This window comes from Pelobates fuscus, chromosome 1, assembly GCF_036172605.1.
Source record: "Pelobates fuscus isolate aPelFus1 chromosome 1, aPelFus1.pri, whole genome shotgun sequence".
Taxonomy (NCBI): domain Eukaryota; kingdom Metazoa; phylum Chordata; class Amphibia; order Anura; family Pelobatidae; genus Pelobates; species Pelobates fuscus.
This window is the reverse complement of record NC_086317.1, coordinates 38434564-38455585: the sequence shown is the minus strand read 5'-3', so window position 1 is coordinate 38455585 and position 21022 is coordinate 38434564. Positions and strand designations below refer to the sequence as shown.

General features: G+C 39.9%; 1 protein-coding gene across 8 annotated transcripts in view; it reads right to left on the bottom strand.

Moving 5' to 3' along the window:
• Positions 1 to 5780: 5780 nt before the first annotated feature.
• The window catches only part of TIAM1 (TIAM Rac1 associated GEF 1), a 277233-nt gene continuing 261991 nt past the window's right edge, over positions 5781 to 21022 (bottom strand). For all 8 annotated transcript variants that reach the window (XM_063447935.1, XM_063447957.1, XM_063447946.1 and 5 more), the window contains 8 exons: positions 17827 to 18006; positions 16728 to 16846; positions 16043 to 16151; positions 13111 to 13169; positions 12347 to 12449; positions 11929 to 12016; positions 10752 to 10924; positions 5781 to 8090 (listed from right to left, as the gene is read on the bottom strand). In XM_063447935.1, the coding sequence (XP_063304005.1) occupies positions 7591 to 8090; positions 10752 to 10924; positions 11929 to 12016; positions 12347 to 12449; positions 13111 to 13169; positions 16043 to 16151; positions 16728 to 16846; positions 17827 to 18006 (1331 nt within the window). In that variant the 3' untranslated portion in view covers positions 5781 to 7590. The remainder of the gene's footprint in view (positions 8091 to 10751; positions 10925 to 11928; positions 12017 to 12346; positions 12450 to 13110; positions 13170 to 16042; positions 16152 to 16727; positions 16847 to 17826; positions 18007 to 21022) is intronic.

The window sequence follows — 21022 nt, the reverse complement described above, 5'->3', positions numbered from 1 at the left end:
ACCAGATTCTGGTTCTGTGTGTAGAATGACTATAAAGGAGTCCCAGAAGTTGGGGTAGGATTAGCGGGAGGATGTAATCTTATACATATTATACTTTGCAGGAGTGATTAACATGTTACATGAGCTAAAACTGGTTTAGCCATAAAATGAGTCAATTAAATGCAAAGTCTGTTATAATTAATCAGCACAAACACAGCAAACCATATCTTAGAGATGGGGTAACCAAGAACCACAGTTTAATAAACTCTCCTTTCTCATGCAAGATAATTTATACTGAGCACTTACAATGGAAATCGGGTGGGTGGCAGGGGAGAAACCACTAAATAAATCCACTGGTGAGGTTGATAACAGAACTTTGTGATGTAACAGGGCCATATGAGAGTTCACAATATCAGTCTCTGGATTTTCTTATTTGGCATATTCTGGAATGTACGGGAATAGAAACAGTCCATATATCAAATGGCAGTATAAACACTGTGCCAGTAGCTATGGGGAACATCTGATCACAATAAATGCTACCCAGTATCTCTGTAGTAGACTAGCTCTCGATCAAGCAATTATATTATTTTACAAGTGATTATAATGTATTATTTATAAGCAATATATGCATAGCATAACATGCTTTCTAAGCACTGAACAGTCCGATTCTGCCAGAAGGTTGCACAGATCAAGTATATTGATTTCCAACTCTTGCATGGATTTATTACTGTGTCCAGTTTGGGCTTTTCAAAAATGGAGGCATGGTTCAGTATAGTTACTACAATATATGGATATCCATTACATATACATACACAGAGTGTAGGCATGTGCATGGGGAAAATACTTGTCTCGGTTCGGCATTCCGAAATTCGGGACTTTGGAACTTCGGCACTTGAACACTTCCTCACTTTGGATCTTAGACACTTCGGCAACTTCGGAACTTCAGGACTTTTGTTGCAGCTGCTTGGTAGATAACTCCCTAATTCCCACTGTATTAGAGAGTTATCTACCAAAAGGCTGAAAAATTACTTCGTATTAGTAAATTGTGCCCCTACTCGCTATACCGCGAGTAGGGGCATGTCTATTAAACAGTGAGCAGTCCCCCCTCCCTGAGCGGCTGGTGGGGGCACTAAAGTAAAACAAGGTGGAGGACCTATTGTCCTCCCCACCCCCCCCACCCCTGAGTGGCGGGTGGGGGCCCTAAATAAAAATTGGGGGGGGGGACACCTAATGTCCTCCCCCCTGGCCCCCACCCCTGAGTGGTGGGTGGGGGCCCTTAAGAATAAGGGGGGGACCTATTGTCCTTCCCCCCTGGCCCCCACCCCTGAGCGGTGGGTGGGGGCCCTAAATGAAAATTATACACGACGACCAAGTGGGATTCACAAAGGGGCGACAAGACTCAGATAATACATGTAAAGTACTCGATATCTTACATTGCTTAAGCACACATGATTCTCAAGGACTCTTTCTCTCGCTGGACGCAGAGAAAGCATTTGACCAACTGAATTGGAGGAAGTACTACGCAAATTCCAGAAGCCAGACACATTTATGTCAGTGGTACAAGCCTTGTATACCAAACCCGCAGCCCAAACCAAACCCGCAGCCTGGTTTCTTGTCGGACCAATTTGCCATATGAATGGGGCACGCCAGGGATGCCCACTGTTGCCGTTGTTATACATATTGGCTCTGGAAACCCTGGCGCACATGATTTGAACGCACACTACCATACATGGGATAACAATGGGCAACAAGGAATACAAGGCGAACCTACTTGCTGATGACATTTTACGCATGTTGATGCAACCACACATTTCCCTCCCGAACCTGATGGCTTTAATTGAGGAATATGGTAACCAAGCGTATTACAAGTTTAATATAACAAAAACGCAAGCCATGTGCATAGGGATCGATAAACACACCATAAATACACTTAAAGCTAATTTCTCCTTTGACTGGAGAGATTAATATATCCCATTCCTAGGTATCAACATCACTAAAACCCTGCATAAGCTCTTACAACATAATTACACCAAACTGTTACAAGAACTTACACGCACTTTTCAAACCTGGGAAAATAATTTCTTATTGTGGCATGGCCAGTTGGCGGCCTTAAAAATTATACTATTACTAAAATACCACTACCTACTGCGCACACTACAAATACCCCTTCTGAACCATTATCTAAAAACCTTACAAAAAAGCATTGTGAAATTTATCTGGGCTGGTAAAAAACCTAGAGTAGCCACCCGAATTCTCCACCGACAGATCCCCTTGGGGGGTTTAAACCATCCTGATGTAAAACTTTATTACAAGGCGGCATTGCTCTCGTCTCTAGTAACAGCACACTCCACACACAAGATACCTCAATGGATTCAACTAGAAGCACACTGGACATGCCCAAGAAATACATATTTTAGACCCCCCAAAAACTCCAGACCCCCTTGGCCTGGCATGCTAGACAGCACCAAATTACTCAAATTATGCAATTTGCACCATGTTTGGTGGCAATGCTCAAAATTACGGGAATATTGGGACCTGGTTCAGGAAATAAATAGAACTCTGCCAATACATATACCCCTGACCCCAGAGTTATGCCTAATATTTATGGGCCTGAATCATTAATCGTAAATTACTATTCCACATCATCATTGCTGCTAACACCTTACTTGCTAGGAGATGGAAAACGACAGTTAATACCCACAAGGGATGAATTGTTGCAGCAAATATCTACCAACTGGACATACAAGCTCATGGCAAACACAAATTAGATTTGCCACGGCTACACAACTCGCCGGGGACATATGTAAGCAACAATGGGCAGCGCAGACATAGCCAACATAATGGGTATTGATAATTTGGTCTCTCTCCTTCTCACCACAATCTTCATGGGTACCTCACCCAGTCTCCACACCACACCGCAGTGTAGTCTCTCCCAACCGACTGAAATTTTCACACTGTACAGTGAAACCGTTCTGATTTAAAATCAATGTCTGAAGTGAAACGGACACTACCTGGACACTCCATACGGGACACCTAAACAATGTATCCCCTAGCATATCTATAGGTGAAGAGGCACATTGTCAGACACGGTGAACCCTGAATCACATGTAAATGTTGTATGAACCGAGAATAGCTAACTCTGTCTAGTGTGAGGACCCACAATGGAAACTGTAACACGGGTTATGCATTATGTATCACTTGTCAAATATGGACTTATGTATATCCTCCCCCTTTTCTTCTTTTCTGTATCCCCATATCTTATTTTCTGAAAAGACAAATACAAATTGTCACATAAAAAAAATAAAATAAAAAATTTACTGACAGATGAAGTGAATAACATTGATTATATCGTTACAATGGCACCTGTCAAGGGGTGGGATATATTAGGCAGCAAGTGAAAAATCCGTTCTTACATTTCATGTGTTGGAAGCAGGAAAAATGGGCAAGCGAAAAGAGTGACTTTAACAAGGGCCAAATAGTGATGGCTAGCGAGCATCGCCAAAATGGCATGTCTGGTGGGGTGTTCCTGGTATGCAGTGGTTAGTACCTACCAAAAGTGGTGCAAGAAAGTCCAACCGGTGAACCTGCACCATGGCCATTGGCGCCCATTTGATGTGTGTTGGGAACGAAGGCTAGCCCGTTGCCCAACCACACAAAAGAGCTACTGTAGCTTAAATTGCTGAAAAACTTAATGCTGGCCATGATAGAAAGGTGTCAGAACAATGTATCGCATTTTACTGTATATGGGGTTTCATAGCCACAGCCCCCTGACCACCTCCGAAAGAGTGTTCAATGGGGATGAAAGCAGCAGAACTGAGAACAGAGCAATGGAAGAAGTTACTTGGTTCGTTGAATCAGGATTTCATTTAGGTCGGGTGCGTGTGTCTTACCTGAGGAAGAGATGGCAGCAGGATGCACTGTGGGTAGAAGGCAGGCCAGTGGAAGCAGTGTTATGCCCTGGGCAATGTTCTGTTGAGAAAACCTTGGGTCCTGGCATTCATGTGACTGTTACTTTGACAACCTACCTACTGCAAACCATGTACAACCCTTGATGGCAAAGGTGTTCACTGATGGCAGTGGTCTCTTTCAGCAGGATAATGCACACTGCAAAAATTGTCCAGGAAGGATTTGAGGAACATGACAAAGAGTTCACGGTGTTGCCTTGGCCTCCAAGTGTACACCCACATTAAAAAACAACACTACAAACACACACACCCCTGCAATCAAATGCAAAGATTGCATACAAACAATATCAAAATGTTAAAATTATATCCAAACACTAACACTACACACAATTACACCACTGCATTCCAGTGGACACACCAGGGCCCTCTCTGCATTAGTTCCGCCACTGCGTTCCGCATATATAATTCATTATGTAAATTAGCACGGCTGGTATTTTTGTTTCCAAAACTATGACAACCCTATGCAGAAATCAGCTCAGCAGCTAATGAAAGCAAATTTTAGTAGATACATGTATGTGTTGTAATTATTAAATTATATGCATTTAAAAATATATATATTGGACATAGAGTTTCTCTATGTTTTAAATGTCCTTTAAGATCCAACTTTTTCTCATTTTCAGAAGGAATCTTGTTTCTTCAACCTTGGGACAGCTAATGTCTATAGGCAGGCAGCACATCATATAAAAATCTAATTCACAAACATCTGCAGGGCCAAATATAGCCATCATATTTCAAGTGTTGTGCTCCTCAAATTTAACCATTTAATGGTTTATGATAAATGGCATCCCTATTGGAACACTTCCATCTCACTGCTCCAGTAAATCATGATTAAATTCAACGTCCTGTTATAGAATGCATCAAATATTAAATAAATATTATGGGCCCAGTATTCTAGAAACCTACATTCTCAGATACAATAACTTTTAATTGTTAAAATTCTAATTTTTTCTGCTTTCAACCCAAGCAAAAAAAGACCTCCTTGATAAACAGATGAGTATTCTGAATTAAGAATTTGACAAATGCAAACCCCAAATCCTTCCTTTTCCTATAGATTGAAGCCATGACTAATAACCCCCATTATGGTTTAGAACAATTAACTACTAACAAGGTTTGCACCAAGTATGTAATATACCAAAATCCTAGCACTAGCTGACAGCAATGTGTCATCTTTAAATTAATTCTGGAAACAGACTATCCTGTCTCAATTTATTTACAAAGTTCATTTTCCATCAATGATCTAGTCTTTATTTCATGAAACAAGGAAACCCATCAGTGCTAGATCTGGGTGAATACGTCTCTGTGCAAGCAATCTAGTTATCCGTATCAAGATTCCCATTACAATCTATGCATCCTTGCCTGACATTTTCATTGCACACTTCGCTGTCCAGCTGGCAACAGGCTCTCCGGAGATATTTCTGTTTATTATTACAGTTTACACGACAGAATTACATGTATTTTGCTGGGTGATTAGTTCGCAGATTCAACAACATGTTAACATGACAAGTTCCACTTTCGGTAAGGTCAACTATGCCGGTCAATGCTTCCAAGGAGGATAAATTGAAATCTACTATCATTCCATCAATAGAGTGCATACAGTGAGAAAGCCCAGTTACTATGCACTCAGAATCTGTAAGAAAAAGGAGACAAACTGCAGGATTTATAAAGAAAAAAGGGTCCACAATGCTACAACTGCCACAACAACGGATTAAGATTCAGGTCCAAGAGTGTGGGCCAAGCATAATCCACATCAGGGCTAAAACATACTTATTTTTGTCAACATGCATGATGAGGATAAAGGAAGACACACACAAACCAATTTCTTTTTATATGTTTTTATTGTTTAACAAGCATTTACAACTTTTCATTCATAGAACTAAAAACATAAAAATAGACCTTCTTTCAGCTTATAAAAGAAATATATAAGAACGGATTTGACAGACATGTCATAACAATATGTACACAGAATGGTACCAACATTACACTTCGAGAGCCAGAGGGTTGAGGGAAAAGCTCTGTGAAACCAGCGATAACAATTCCGTGCACCCTTCGGCACTCGAATGGATAGAAGCACCAGACTCTCCAGTTTTTCCACAATTGACCATACTCTGCTCGATACAGTACACAAACTGCCCATTAAGCCTTGGACTAATCATTAGGCCATACACAAGTGAACTGCAGATGGCATAAAAATGACAATAGAGTTACAAAGGATAGGTGGGGAAAGGGGGGGGGGGGGGGTCTTTTCAAAAGCATTGCATATGGATCGCAAAAAATTCACTGTCACATCAATCAAAATAAGTTATGTAGTGACATTTAAAGCGGCAATGAGTAGCAAGATTAACATTTGAGGTCTTCACTTTTACACGTCACAATGGAATTATAGCTTATCAAATAAATTGCCTTGAAACCCTTCACGGAAAAAGGGGGGCAAGGAAATTCACTATTTCACCTCTCTATGTATGAGGAGTCCCCGATAAAGAAGAGATTATACAGCTATTTCCATCTAGTGATCACAACATGAAGATTTTAAGTCAAACGCATTGCACAACACCTTAACGTGTAAAATTCTTGCAATAAAAACAGATCCATGTCCTTCCTTAATTATTCAATTTAAATAATAAATAAATAATGCCGGGTGTAATTTTTGTCAGTTTCAGAGGTTTAAATAAAAAAATAAAATGGGTCAAATGAGGGGGAAGGAGGGGAAGGGGAGATGATAAAGTAACCTGCGCTTGTCCAAACTAGGTATAAGATATGGCCTGTTTGAGTTGACTAATGTTCATGTTGGCGAAGGGCTTTGGTTTTGTGAATAGAATAATGGCTTCGAAAACCAGGATATGTTAATTGTAGACCTGTGCATGTCTTCATCTGAGATTCTCTTTATTAAATATATATATTTACATATAAAACTACTGTGGTCCTATCCCCTATGAAAGACTAGATTATCTGAATTTTGTAGGCTAACAATGTAAAATGCCCCGTTTCCCTTGGTGTCCCTGAATTTTAAAAAGTATAAATACAAAAAAAGTTGTATAATTTCTTTCAAGTGTTACATCTGGGTCTCTGGTAAGAGTTTGGCATTTTTAGAATATTCCTTGTAAAAACTAAACATCTTCCAAAAACATAACCATTTAAATAACCAGCAAATATAGTAAAAAGGAGAAAAAATAGCTTTACAACATAAACCCCAAACTATACCTCAAATACTCCTAAATACAAAGCCACTGTAACAATGAGGAGAGGAAAAGGTGAGGAGCACTGAGATTTCATAAACAAGAGAAAAGCAGTAGGAACAGAGGAATGATTGACTTCTCACAACGTAAATCCCTTTCGTTCCTTGTGCTATCACATTTCGGGGACTTAAAATCCCTTAAACCTTTGAAACTTTCCAACCCTGATTGTTTTAGAATAAATACAATAATTTTTAGCCCTTCTTCATTACAGATGAAAGGACTTTTGGGATTGTGTAACAGGATTTGCATTTGTAGTATTGTAACCCAAAACTGGCCAAATGGCCAATACAGCTGCCAATGTCATCGTGTCGTGTGCAAGTATGCAGTCTAAAGGATCAACTTTCCACAGTGCATGTACAGGGTAAAAGGTTGCCACCTCAATTTGACCTTTGAAAAAATTGTAAGTGACCTCTTCATATTTCTGTGTTTAATTTTCTGGTGGGAACAAAGTCTTCACGCTTCACCCAAATGACTTCCTCTGTGTTGCTTTCAATGCTACCATTGAGCCCGGAAAATGCGGTTTGCTTCTTCAGTTGAGCCATTCGGGATGCATGTGTACTCGAGTTTTGAGCTCTACCTGCTAATGGATGGTTGGAGATCGACGTGGCTTCAAGCTCCTCACTCAGATCCTTCTCTAGAGAACCACCTTTAATAGATTCACAGTACTCATCATCACTGCTTAGAATATCAGTTTCTTTAACGTCATCCTGCTCCTCATATTGGGCAAGATCAAACTGCTCCTCCACCCAGCGGTCTGTGTCCCCACTGTTTGCCGTCTGCTGTGGAGGTTTTGGTTCGATGTCTGGTTCGGATTCCTTATCTGGGCTGGCTGAGAATACAGTATCTGAGTCGATGGTGAATCTGTTCCTTACCAGACGTCGTCTTCTGGCTAAAGACCTGCTGGGAGCAGAAACTAGAGAAAAAAACTGAGTTAGAAATCAGAGTTGTGATACTTAACTAAATTTCATCCATGGTTATACCTAAGCCAATACATTGCGAAGCAGAACCCATATTAGAAACACTTATTCAAAAAATTGTTTCCTTTAACATTTGGCGTGCTTTCTATATCAAGAAAGACAAGAATATTTGACACTCAATTTAGCACGATACATTCTTGACAAGGGAGAAAGAAGAAGTAATCTCTCTACAATAACACCACTAAAGGACTTGTATACGAGCTGCTATAACAAACTTGCATAGAGAAAATAATAAAAAGACCAATAAAAGGAGCCATTACAAATATATTCTTGCAGTTGCCAGAGAATGTTGAACATAAACATTTTTTTCCCCAACATTAAGGCTTGGAAACCTGTGAGACTCCATCTTAACCTTTACTGGCAGTATTCGAGATTCTTTACATTAAATTTCAAACCCTTATTTCTACATTGCTTTATAGCCTACTCACCAAACTTCTTTCATTCTGGCACAAGTAATGCCTATTCTACACTGGACATTATTTAAACACCATCATAGAGTCCATATCACAACTAAATCACTTTTGTTTCTGTTTATGCAGCCCAAGCCACAGTTCCTCTCGCTGTGACTCACACAGTCAACATGAAAAAAAAAAATGGTTTTATTTTCAATCAGATCTAACAGCACAGTGTGTCTACTTTAGACATTCTTTTCTTCTGCTCTGTTAATTGACTTTTAATTGCATTACACACACGAGTCTCCTGCAGGCTACTAACAGAGCAGGAGATATGAAAATCTTAATTAAACTCTACAATACAGTAAGCCTAAAAATTAGATTTGTCAATACAGTAAGTGTTTAGGAAGGCTGTATAAGTCACAGCCAGGGAATGATGTCTGACTAGGTCTGTATAAACAAAGTGATAAATGACATAAAATTAAGTGGCACTGTCATGGCCAAATCCAGTTGTTTGTTTTTTTTAACCCCCCCCTCCCGACTCCACTACATCTAATTGTCCCCTAGTCAATCCCAAATGCCCCTTAGCCCCTATATTACCTATTTTTAAATCTTTATTTCTGGCCGGACCTAGGTCCTGGGCGCCTCCATCTTTGTGTGGGTAGATCATCTGCCCACACTAGATAGCGCTGTGAAATTCCCGCGCATGCCCAGTTAAATACTTGGGCATTCGATCGGGAATTTCATCTATTCATTCGTCAGAAAGACTAATAAATGAATAGAAATTTCAAACAAATGAATGAAGACCTCTTCGTTCATTTGGTTTATTACAAGGATGGAGCTACCGGCGCACAGCTTCTCCTTGTAATATGTAAAAATAGAAGCGGCAGGGAGCAGTGCCTGCCACTTCCTAAGCCCCCCATGTCCTCCCCCACTCTACGGGGCATGTCTACTAAACAGTGAGCAGCTGGGGGGGGGGGGAATGGGGGTGCATCCAATCAGTTCCAAAGAACTTTCCCACTCAGTGTAAAATGACTCAGCATTCTGATTGGTTGGATTCCAAGTAAACCAATCAGAGTGCTGTGATAGGTAAATGTAGAGAATTACCTGTCAGAGCACTGATTGGTTGGCTTAAATTAGGCTCTGAGCCTAATTGCAGGGCGTGGGAAGGCTTTATAAGCCTTTCCCCGCCCTGCGGAGCTCAGTCTGCGTCGTGCCCTCGCTGGGTGAAGAAGGATTATTTTTTAGCGTCTGGATTTTTTTTTTTGATCGTCTGATTTTTTTTTGCACTCTGTTATTTTATTTTATAAGTTCGACGGGTATTATGTTTTTTTTTTTTTATTTGGCCTTCTTTGGGGCCAAATGGTAAGGATTTTATTTATTTACAGGGATTTAGATTCATGGTCTCCTCCTCCTCACTATTTTTAGTATGAGGGGGGTAGGTAGTACTTTAATTGTTTTGGGGTGGGGGGGGGGGGGGGTGACTAGGGGCTTGGGGATGGGGTATTTTCACATTTAGCCCCCACCCGTCACCCATGGGTGGGGGACGGGGACACACACAATAGGCCACCCCCCATTTTCATTCAGGGCCGCCACTCAGGGAAAACTCAGGGTCAAACTGCTCTCATTCTGTAAGGGCGAAATTCGCCAGTTTTGCTGGCGTTCAGGAATACGGAAAGGAGGCGTCGCGAGAATACGGAGGAAATGTGAGAAGTGTGGAAAAATTTCTCTGACCACAGGAAATGAAGCACACTTTGCTCCTCCACTGGTCATAGATGGTCAGGCGTAGGAAACCTCCATAAGACAAAGTAGTCCCTACGTTGTCTTATGTTATAAAGAACACTAGAGCAGACAGGAAGAAATGAAGAACAGATCCTGAGAGAGGAAGAGAAGAGGAAGCGATTGGGGAAAGGCAAGTTCGGCATGACAGTGCCGCTTTAAGCAGTGAAACTGCATAAATTTTATCTCTATCCAAAATCTCTCCATTAAGCTGAAGTTGTTTTGGTGCTTAGAGTGTCCCTTTAAATGGCTGTAAATATAATTAATCAACAGCAAGATAAGTCAAGAAGCTTAACATGTTTGCATCACACAGGGTGAATGAAAAATTACTACACAAACATTTTATATAAACACGAACACAGACACACACACCTGAATATTAATTGTACAAATGTTATCACCATGGATAATCACAGCGCTGTTTACCTGCTCGGTTCATTGCTGGACGAGCACCCTTTAACGCACACAGTCTCTTTCCCCCAAAGGGAACATATTGCTGAGAGTTGGGCAAGCTTTCTGTTTTAAGCAGCTGTCTTCTGTGCTTGTCACGCAGAATGGAGTGGATGGCCCTCAGGAACTCCTTCTTGCTTACCAGAGAGCTGAAATAAATCGCAACAAACAGGTTTATATACAGAGATCTATTATCATCATATTGACAAAGAGCATTAAATATACAAGAGGGGACAACCTCACTACTACCATATATTAAACCGCTTATATCTTATCAAGCCCCCTTTTACACTCCCTTTATACTGGCTGCCCAAAATCTCCCTAATTTCCCTTCTCTCCGCTTTCAATTTACACCAGTCACTCTTCATTTCCCCAATTCCCACTCTATCTGACTTTCCTTTTATATCAAAGCTTCCTTCATTTAATGCCAGGCATTCGATTTAATGGATGCCATCAGCTGATTTCACTTCATTGAATGTCAGCCTCCCCTACACTCCATTGCCTTAATATTAATGCCCCTGCACTTCTCTCTCTACGTTATATGACGTCATCCTTTCCTTAGATTCCAGATACCCTCATATCTTCCCTCCTCTTGGGACTGTGAGGTCTGGAGTGTCTTTATGTATAAGCTTGAGATCTAGAGTTTGAAGGCACTGCCAGCATTTCTGATGGTAAAGCAAACCATGCATCATTGTTAAAGGAACAGCGTGGGACAGCTCGCTTCAGGGAAGGGTTTCTCGCTTCAGGGAAGGGTTTCTCCCTTCAGGGAAGGGTTTCTCCCTTCAGCTTCTACTTCTGGTCCGCAAACACCCAGTCAGTAAGGGTTTGGGGTTATTTGCAAAATAAGCAAACACTTCTGTAAGTTACAGGGCCACTTTAACGGCATATTTTTGGGGGATGGAGGAACATATATAAGAACATATGCAACAAGCATTAGCATGCATATTTACAAAGCTATGTTAAATCAGATTTTAAAAACCAAAACCAAAACCAAAAACTAATTGGGATTTTTAGATTTTCCTCTAAAATGGTGGAATATTCTGTATCTAGAACTGAATTACTAAATGTCAGTAAGAGACAAACAATACAGGATTGTAAAAGCTACGCTATAGAAAACAATGTAACAAAAATAGATTCCCAAATGTACACTTACCTGCAGCACAAATGGAACACTCTCTCTGGCCGGCCCTCGGATTCAGATTTCACGTGGACGATCTCACAAACACAGTTGGTGTCAGCATCTTAAATAGGAAGAGATAAACATAGATGAATGGAAAGCCTCGTGCTCCTGAAATCACTAGCTCTTGAGGTTTCTATTAAGATGCAGCTATTGTTTTTAACCAACGTGTCTGAAGTCACCTCAAGGCGTGATACAAAAACTAAAGATAAAATTCAAAGGGAATATCAGATTTTAGGCAAAACAGCAGAAATTTAAAAATAATTTTACTCAGCTATGCATCCAGTTTGGCGTCTGTTGCCTTACATTTGATTCACTTTGAGTTCTCACTTTAGTTTAGAACACTGATTGACTTCTGTAATGGGCTCAATGGAGTCTTTATTTTTTTGGTTACCTGAAGTTGTCATTGTTCGAATCTGCAAAGCCTCGGTTGGAATCATATGACGGAAACGAAAAGGATCACGGTCTTCAAACATTGATGCTCGATGAGACCCACCCTGCAATTAAATCGATTAGGAAACGGTCAGCTAGATGATTGGCATAAATGCTACAGATTCCTTCATTCTTGAATCCATTCTTTAATATTTAATAAGCCATTCATCCTCCCTAAACAGAATAGTGAAAATGGCTCCCAATCTTCCCTCTCTCTATAGTAGAGAATGTGACCTTATTGAGTTATAGTGGTGGTACGTTTCCTAACAGCCACCAGTACCTCCATCCAATAACCTACAGTTGGCATTGAGTGATTTCATTTTTTTCTAAAGTAATTAAGCTCTTAATTTAAAGTAACAGGGGGAACATTTATCAAAGTAACACCAAAACATTTATGCCGAATTTATGACAACATTAGTAAATCTATTGGATTTTTTTCATCCGTTACTGTTCTATACTGGTATTTTAAATAAGGCATTCAGATTTATGATTTTTTTTTTGTTTTTTACACTTTTCCAACAGAAAAGTTGCAGAAAATGTGTCCTGCCACTGTAAATCTGGTGGACTTCTGAAATCTAAAGATCTTAGAAAAAAAAAATGGCAAAATTTACTATAAGGAAAATTGTAAATTTTTAGATCCCTTTAATAAATATGATCAAAATAACGACACTTTTCAGAGCAGTTTGAGCTAGTTCTGTTTGGATGAGCGACACGGTAAAAACATACCAGCTTCTTCTTTTGCTTAGAACTGTCCTTGTAAACCAACACAACAGCCGTCTTAAACACTGGAGAGAGGAAAGAAAAACAAAATTATATTTTAGCGGAGAAAGAAGATTTACTTGTTACAGGGTTTATTTACCAAACACCAAACTGTGGTAGATTGGAAATTGAACTGCAAAAGTTAGGCTAAAATACCAAAACCGTGATTTATAGATCACATGAAGAATAATTCCAAAATGAGCTATTTCTGTATACATTTTGCAATTCAGTGACCCTCCCATGATAATGTACCCCACACAATGTAAATAGATGATGTAACAATCCAGAGGATAACATGTAATTGTTCATTGCATCAAACTGCAAAAGCACATAAAGGTACAATTGTATTTCCCATTACCATATCGACCACAAGTATGGCCATTTAGATGGAATGTTCTTAATATGCCGAGAGCAACATCCTGCATGGTCTCATGACACAAACCAGGAAAATGCAAAATGGAATCTGCACTGGTGGTAACACCATCCCTACTTCACGTATATGTATTTCATGAAAGCTGGGTGTCGAGAAGTAAAACCGGAAAGGAAACTCCTGTATCGACGGATTCTAAATTTGTTCCGTCACAAACAAAGAGCAGCTTAGAACACTACACTAAACAAACTATTAGTTGTGCTTGTAAATCACCTGCTATACAAAGCCACCCACTGCAAGAGGGAAGAGAGAAGAAAACAAACAAAACAAAACCACACAATGGGAGTTATCCTTTAAAATAAGAAACCACAATCTCTTTCCCTGTTGCCATAGTAAAGTATCCAAACGCGCAGAACTCCATATTTCACAGTCATTAAATGAGAAAACTGACAAATAACCCTGAAGGTCCTTCTCTGTAACCTTCAGCACTTGTCAGAGCAGCCGGTGGGAGTCGACTACCAGGTGCAATAAGGAAACCAGCCATCTGCTGGTACATTTAACAACTTGATACCAAGCCGCTAGAAATATTTTATCTTTTAAAATGGTGATTTTTTTTTTTTATTTTTTTACTTCACATTCTGATTACAGGACACTGAGATAACAGAGAGGGCTGTTTAGTTTGAATGTCCACCAGGCAGACCTTTCATAACCAGTTTGATGTATCAGAAAGATCTCTAAAGCTTCTTGTAAGAGACAATGTGAGTCATTCCAATCTCTCTACGGCACCAAAACATTTGAGACACAAGTTAACACCAACCTGTCACAAAATATTAGGGTACAATTCCAATTTCAAGCTCAGAACTAACAACGGAGCGTTACAAAGGATTATGTGCCTCAGTGATTTTCTCAACCTTCTCTTTCCTGGTCCAAATCTCTTTAGAAGAAAAAAAGTCATACTCAACAGAGCTGAACAAATCAGTAGTCTTCGAGTGAATGACCAGATCCACTGTAGATACATTGCATAACTGAATCTACACAGAGTTCTAGTGAAATAACCAGCAAAACAAACCCAATATTATATTCATCTGAAATGTGTCCTCTGATCTGGATTATACCTTTTTTTTTTATGTTTTAAATAAAGTGCTAACACATTCAGTGCTGCTCTTGGGTACTATCGGTACAAGTGAAAAGACAAAAGGTACAAAACATTTAAGAGAGCGTCTAATATCTGGCAAACAAATACAGGAGTTGTTGATGGCTTCATTACCGTGGAAACTTACAATCTAGATCTGGAAGATTTCGTCTAAGGCAAAGGAAAGGTTTTTTTACTGTAAGAACAATCAGGATGTGGAATTCTCTGCCTGAAGAAGTGGTTTTATCAGAGTCCATACAGATGTTCAAACAGCTACTAGATGCATACTTGCAAAAACAGAATATTCAAGGATATAATCTTTCAATGTAAGGTAATAACCGCTTGATCCAAGGATAAATCTGACTGCCATTCTGGGGTCAAGAAGGAATTTTTTCCTAGCTTGTTGCAAAATTGCAAGTGCTTCAAACTGGGTTGTTTTGCCTTCTTTTGGATCAACAGCAAAAAAACACATGTGAACTTGATGGACGCAAGTCTCTTTTCTTTTCAGCTATGTAATGATGTAACTATGTAAGAAGTAGCCAGCATCCTGCAATGCCAACTGCATGCTACCCACTGTGGTTGCCAATTGACCCATGCCAGACTACTACTGTAATTAATGTTGATATACAAAAAATATCAGTTAAAGTATAAGCTGAGCAAAGAAGTATATTAAAAGAAAAAAAAGGTAACATTTTCTCTAGCAACCTTTCCGGCATGAGATATAAATGAAAGGTTAAGTTTTATAAAGTAACAGAGGTTCAAAGCTACACGACATGCACGATTTAACTGCCATGTTGACTTTAATCATCTAGTTTTACCAATACACTTTGCTGTGCAGCCTATAAATTGTCATATGGACACAGATGTAAACAAATAAAAATTGTCACACCACATTCCAACTCCACATGTGAGCCTATTGATGGAACATTCCCTGCAATGCCTCAAGCATTCTGTGCAATTTCTCTTAAAAGCAAAGCATTCTGGCACACAATAGAGTATCCCAGGTGAGGCACATGAACACAACATGGAACTTCAAAGGGTACAGTCGTTTCTCTGAAAAACTGCAAATTACCTATAACATTTCATGTGAAAAAAAAATGTTAATGTTAAAGACTTCACATTTAACATCACATTTCAGTTGCATTGAAGGAGATTTATAAAAAAAAAAAAAAAAAAAAAGAGGCCTTAATTACTAAAAATGGATCATTCACCCCAGTGGAGCCATCAGGCCCATTACTTTGTGGACTCCATTCCTTATAGAACAGACACTTTTTATACATAACCCATCCAAATGTCTATAAGTGTCGTGCATTTCAATATACTATTATAATACCAAACATTACCACCAAAATGTACATGGGTGGTGCAACCAAAATGTTTCAAAATAAGCAGCATACCAAATGTTGCCAGTTCTGGATCCTTTTTCCATTTCCCTAGTGACGCTGGCACGTTCAACCAGACCACTGTGCTATGCAGAAGTAAATCTCCCATCGATAGATCTGCCACCTACGACACAGAATCAAAGTATATGGATACAATTACAATACAACTGTGATATCACTTACTCTGAATATCCTCTAATAAACTGCTTGTTTGGATTTGTGCATCTGTTGGACTTCGCAAAGTGAAAAGCTCACAGAGAACCATTATTCCCTTGTAATATTTTATTTCCAGGATACACATATACCTAGGCTTTCAGAGAATTAATAACCCTAGAACTATAAAGTACTGATTATAATTAATTGAAATGTAATTTTAAATAATTAAACAGTCCACATTAACAGAAAAGAAATGGAAGTTAAGAGATTTGTTCAATTAACAGTGAATTGGCAACAAAATCACAAAATACAGGCCAAAGAGCATCTTTGGAAAACAGCGTAATTTCTCCAAGCAGGCAACTGTGATTATATAAATCCCTTTGCAAAAGTCAAACTCATTCAGTGCTTTGATTAAACTTCCAATTAGGCTCCTATATCTCAAGATCTTGTTATGTGTCATGCAGAGTGCAGAACCACATCGAAAAACAAGTCGAAAAATAAGATAAAAAGGAGGTAGAACAAAATTCTGATAAAACCTCAATACCTCTTTAATCTCCCCGGACTGTTCTGCTATAAGCTGATCAAACACCGCTCCGTACTCTTCGTGGATTTTCTGCATTTCATTAATATGGCTTGCAACTTTGTTCATAGTCTTAATAGCCACTTGGGAGGGAGGGAGAAAACAAAACAAGAAAAATATTCAGTAAAAAAAAAATAAAAAAAAATATGGATAAACAATTTCTAATTTGTATTAATTAAAACATTCTAGAATAATCACAAACAATCCATTAGGTGTTAGAATTAGGAGCAATGTATAGTTCTATGTTTTTTTTTTACAGGGTTAAACACAATAACCTATTTAAACCCAGCCAGAACCTTTGAAGCACTCCCAGTTTAGAACTGTCAGGCATCCTAATCCGTGTCTGCCGGCTACGGAGATATTAAGTAGTCATTAAATAAACATGAAAGCCCCGGTGAAGGTTAAATATCTTCTTAGCTATATTGGCGTTTTACTGGAACTGAAAAGCAGGATAATCACACATTACTGTGACCTTGAGGTTATTTACAATTCAAAATCATTTTGTTCTTGGTGAGCTGAGCCTCTGCCAGGGTGTTTGTATAGAAGTAGCTAAATTCTATTTTTATAGACATATCTAGATATATCTACCGTATGTCTGTTTCGGCAAGTTTGCGTTTATCTACCCACCGCTCTTTTATTTCTCTCTATTCCTATCCATCTATTCTTCAATTTATTTCCATCTGTATCTGTTCATTTATTTCTCTATATCTATAAATGTATTTCAAGGTTATTCACTAAACCTCAGACTATCAGGCACGGACTATTTTGTGCCAAAACAGCCTGGAAAATCTCCAATAAAGCATTTTCTTTCAGTTTGGCTTGCTTTGAAAGTTTAAAATTCCACTGCCAATTCGCATGTTGGCAAACAACGTTATATCCCCTCCACCGATACCCCTTATTTATTAGGTCCTATCCCTATCCATCTTGATCTATTCCTTAAGCCCCCCCATGTCTTCCCCCCATGTCTTCCCCCCATCCCTTCCCCCCCTCCCCCCCCCCCCCCTCAAGGAAACATGCTCAGGTACCCCCTCCCCCCCCCAAGTCATGTGTATTGGGATCCTACCATCTAGGTGGTAATGCTCTTCACTTTCGGCGTCAGTCAGAGAATACAGCTCCTTTAAGAGTAGCGGGTATTTTAAGATGCGCTGTATGGGTTTGATCAGGTATGATTCGAGGGTAACTGAATGTTGCTGCTTTGGGTTTTGTGCATCGAGAAAAGCTTTGAAACTGGAATCTGTTTTTGCTGTAAGAAATAATATAAATAAATTAATGCATTTTCTTTTCAATGTTTTTTTATTTCCTTTAGGAATCACATTTTGACAGATGTAGGGCTGCCTGTGAATATGTTGCGCTCTTTAAGCTATTAAGCTTATTTGAATTGTGGAAAGACGTTTTAGGCAATTTAAATGTAAAATACGCCTTTGATCCTGCATTGAAATATCTCACTGTATCGGACACATTTTTAGACATTTTTAGTATCACATTGTCGGGCTTTGCAACACTGTACCCCTGTGTACAATTACAGTACTGCACCTATCTGTACCATTACAGCAGCATGCTCCTGTGTACCTTTATAGAGCACAGAGCGGAACCCCTGTCTCGCTTTGCATATCTTCTGACCCTGTTTCAGCCTTGTGTTACACCATGCTGGGTGGAAAACATTTCACCCAAAGATCTTTTTCATTTTGCTTCTAGCCAAGTGAAGAACAAGTGCAAATGTCCCTGGGACACTGTCGGAAAAATCCTATAAATAATCTGTATCTTTTTCAAGTTAGTGACAAGTGTTTAGCACGTAGATGCAACACATGAAAAAGCAACAAGCTGCCACAATATACATTATTAAAACGCTATAAGCTCTAAGTTGTTTTTTTTATACTGTGAGGGTGAATTCACATTACACTTCAAAGTCAAAAGAATATGACAAAACATTGTTTGTATTTCTTTTTATGTTCTTATGGATGACATTGACAACTATGAGTTAATTATAACCGTTAGAATACAGCACAAAACGTACTTTTCAGTTTTTTCCCCCCCTACATCTGGGTGAATTCTTTAGTGCGTTTTACATGGAGTTTTGTTACAGCTTCATCATTGTAAAATTTTCAGTGCCTTATTTCACACATACTATATATTTTTGGCTCTCATTTGTTTATATTTAATATCATCTTTTACTTGACTAATCTTCCCTCAATTAGTTCAGACAATTATCTTACAAAACTAAAACGTGCAAATAAAAAAAAAACTGCAATCAATTCCATTGTTAAGAAGAGAACCCTGAATAAAATCCTGAACTCTTTGCACTCTATCTTCAAGTCAGTTTTCAATCCAGTCTAAGCAAAAGGTGTGATTAGAAAGGATTGAAAACTGCAATACAAAAAAAAAAAAAACTTTTTTTGTATTGCTGTTTTGATGTTAGGGTTAAGGGGATCTCTTAAGAGTGTTTGAGCAATCTCATTACTTCACTGATTGTTGTACTCAAGGTGTTGGATTGAAAACTGGCTTAAAGATAGATACAATTTCCTACTGATACAATTATCTTTTATGTGGAACTGTAATGACCTCAATCTAAATAGATCATAGATCATCAGATTCTCTGAACAGCCATTTGTGTTTTCACTTTTATACACACCACATTAGAACACAGTTAAAATAATCGTATAATGAGGGGCGGAGCCTAACAGCCAAGCCAACTGGTCGCACTATGCGCTGCGTAGCATCAAGCAAAGAAACCGCTAAAATATCCACTTTTACCCTCACCCCCCCCCCCCCCCCCACCATAAGCACATACGAGATGGGCAGGAAGAACAAAAAAACAAAAATAGGAGATCTCTGACGGTGGGCACACTGCGCTCTGGAACCCAATATGGCCGCCTACATCGACAATGACTTGGTGAATCAGATAAGCAGACCTCGGATGTGGAGGAAATCCGCCTACCAACCTCGCTGTTACCATGCTGCAACCGGACTCAACCCTGGTCACAAAGTTGGTCATGCAGGAACTGCTGGCGGACATACACGCTTATGTGGCTGATATCAGGAAAGGAAACCAAGGCCTGACAGGCTGCAAGGGGACCCTGTAGAAGGACTCCCAAAACCAAACACGACAAGCCACTCAGCTGCAACAGGAGTTTAAGTCGATGCAATGATAACACCTGATAATTGAACAGAGGCTGGTGGCATTTGGAGGACTCACACCGCGCTCAAAACCTCAAGATATGAGGCATAGCAGACTCCGTTCCTTACTTCCTGAGGCGCCTGGTGAGTGCAATACTCCCACCTAAGCAGGCTAAAGGAGTGAATCCTCAAGTCGGCTACAACCCCAGCGGCAGCAACATAGGACTTAAAGGGAAACTCCAGCTTTTCAATGCTTTCCTATGGGGAATTGAGCGACGGAGGTCCTCACACAGCATGAGGACGTCCAGCGACGCTCTAGCACAGGTTTTCTGTGCTATGATGCAGGAAGTGCCCTCTAGTGGCTGTCTAGTAGACAGCCACTAGAGGTGGAGTTAACCCTGCAAGGTAATTATTGCAGTTTATAAAAAAACTGCAATAATTACACTTGCAGGGTTAAGAGTAGTTGGAGTTGGCACCCAGACCACTCCAATGGGCAGAAGTGGTCTGGTTGCCCGGAGTGTCCCTTTAATTGTAAGATTTCAAGGAGACGACAGGACAAGGATGAGGTTATGACCGCAATCAGGGGAAACTCACCGTACGCTTTTGAGGGTATGGCCCTTACCTTCTACGCGGACCTATCTGGGGCAACCATGGCTTGACAGAGATCCCTCAGATCCGTTACATCCCTGCTCCGTACACATAACGTCAAGTATCAATGGCGCTCAACCCACAAGCTCCTGGTACTCCACGGAGAAACTACGTACTCCATCACGGATCTGCAGGCAGAGGCACATCTGACTGGGTCTCCCACAGGACTCCTTAAAACAACCCCGCTCCCAAACCCCATGAGTGGAATCCAGCAATGTCCGAGACATTTGTCCCCTGATGGATAACCCCTGAAACATATGTGATGGCCACCACCCTGAGCTCTCACCAAGGGTCTGCAGGGCCAGGCCACCTACACATAATACTACCACATGCTTATGGTTATTTTTTCGCTTGTTAATCAAGTTTTATGTTTGCACTTCTGTCTTGAGGTACCCACATACAATGAGATGTCCCCCTGCTGTTACACACTCATCCGCTACACACTGTCATTTCCGCACCAACAGGTTCCCCTCTTGCCAGGGTCGTGGAGATTTCCT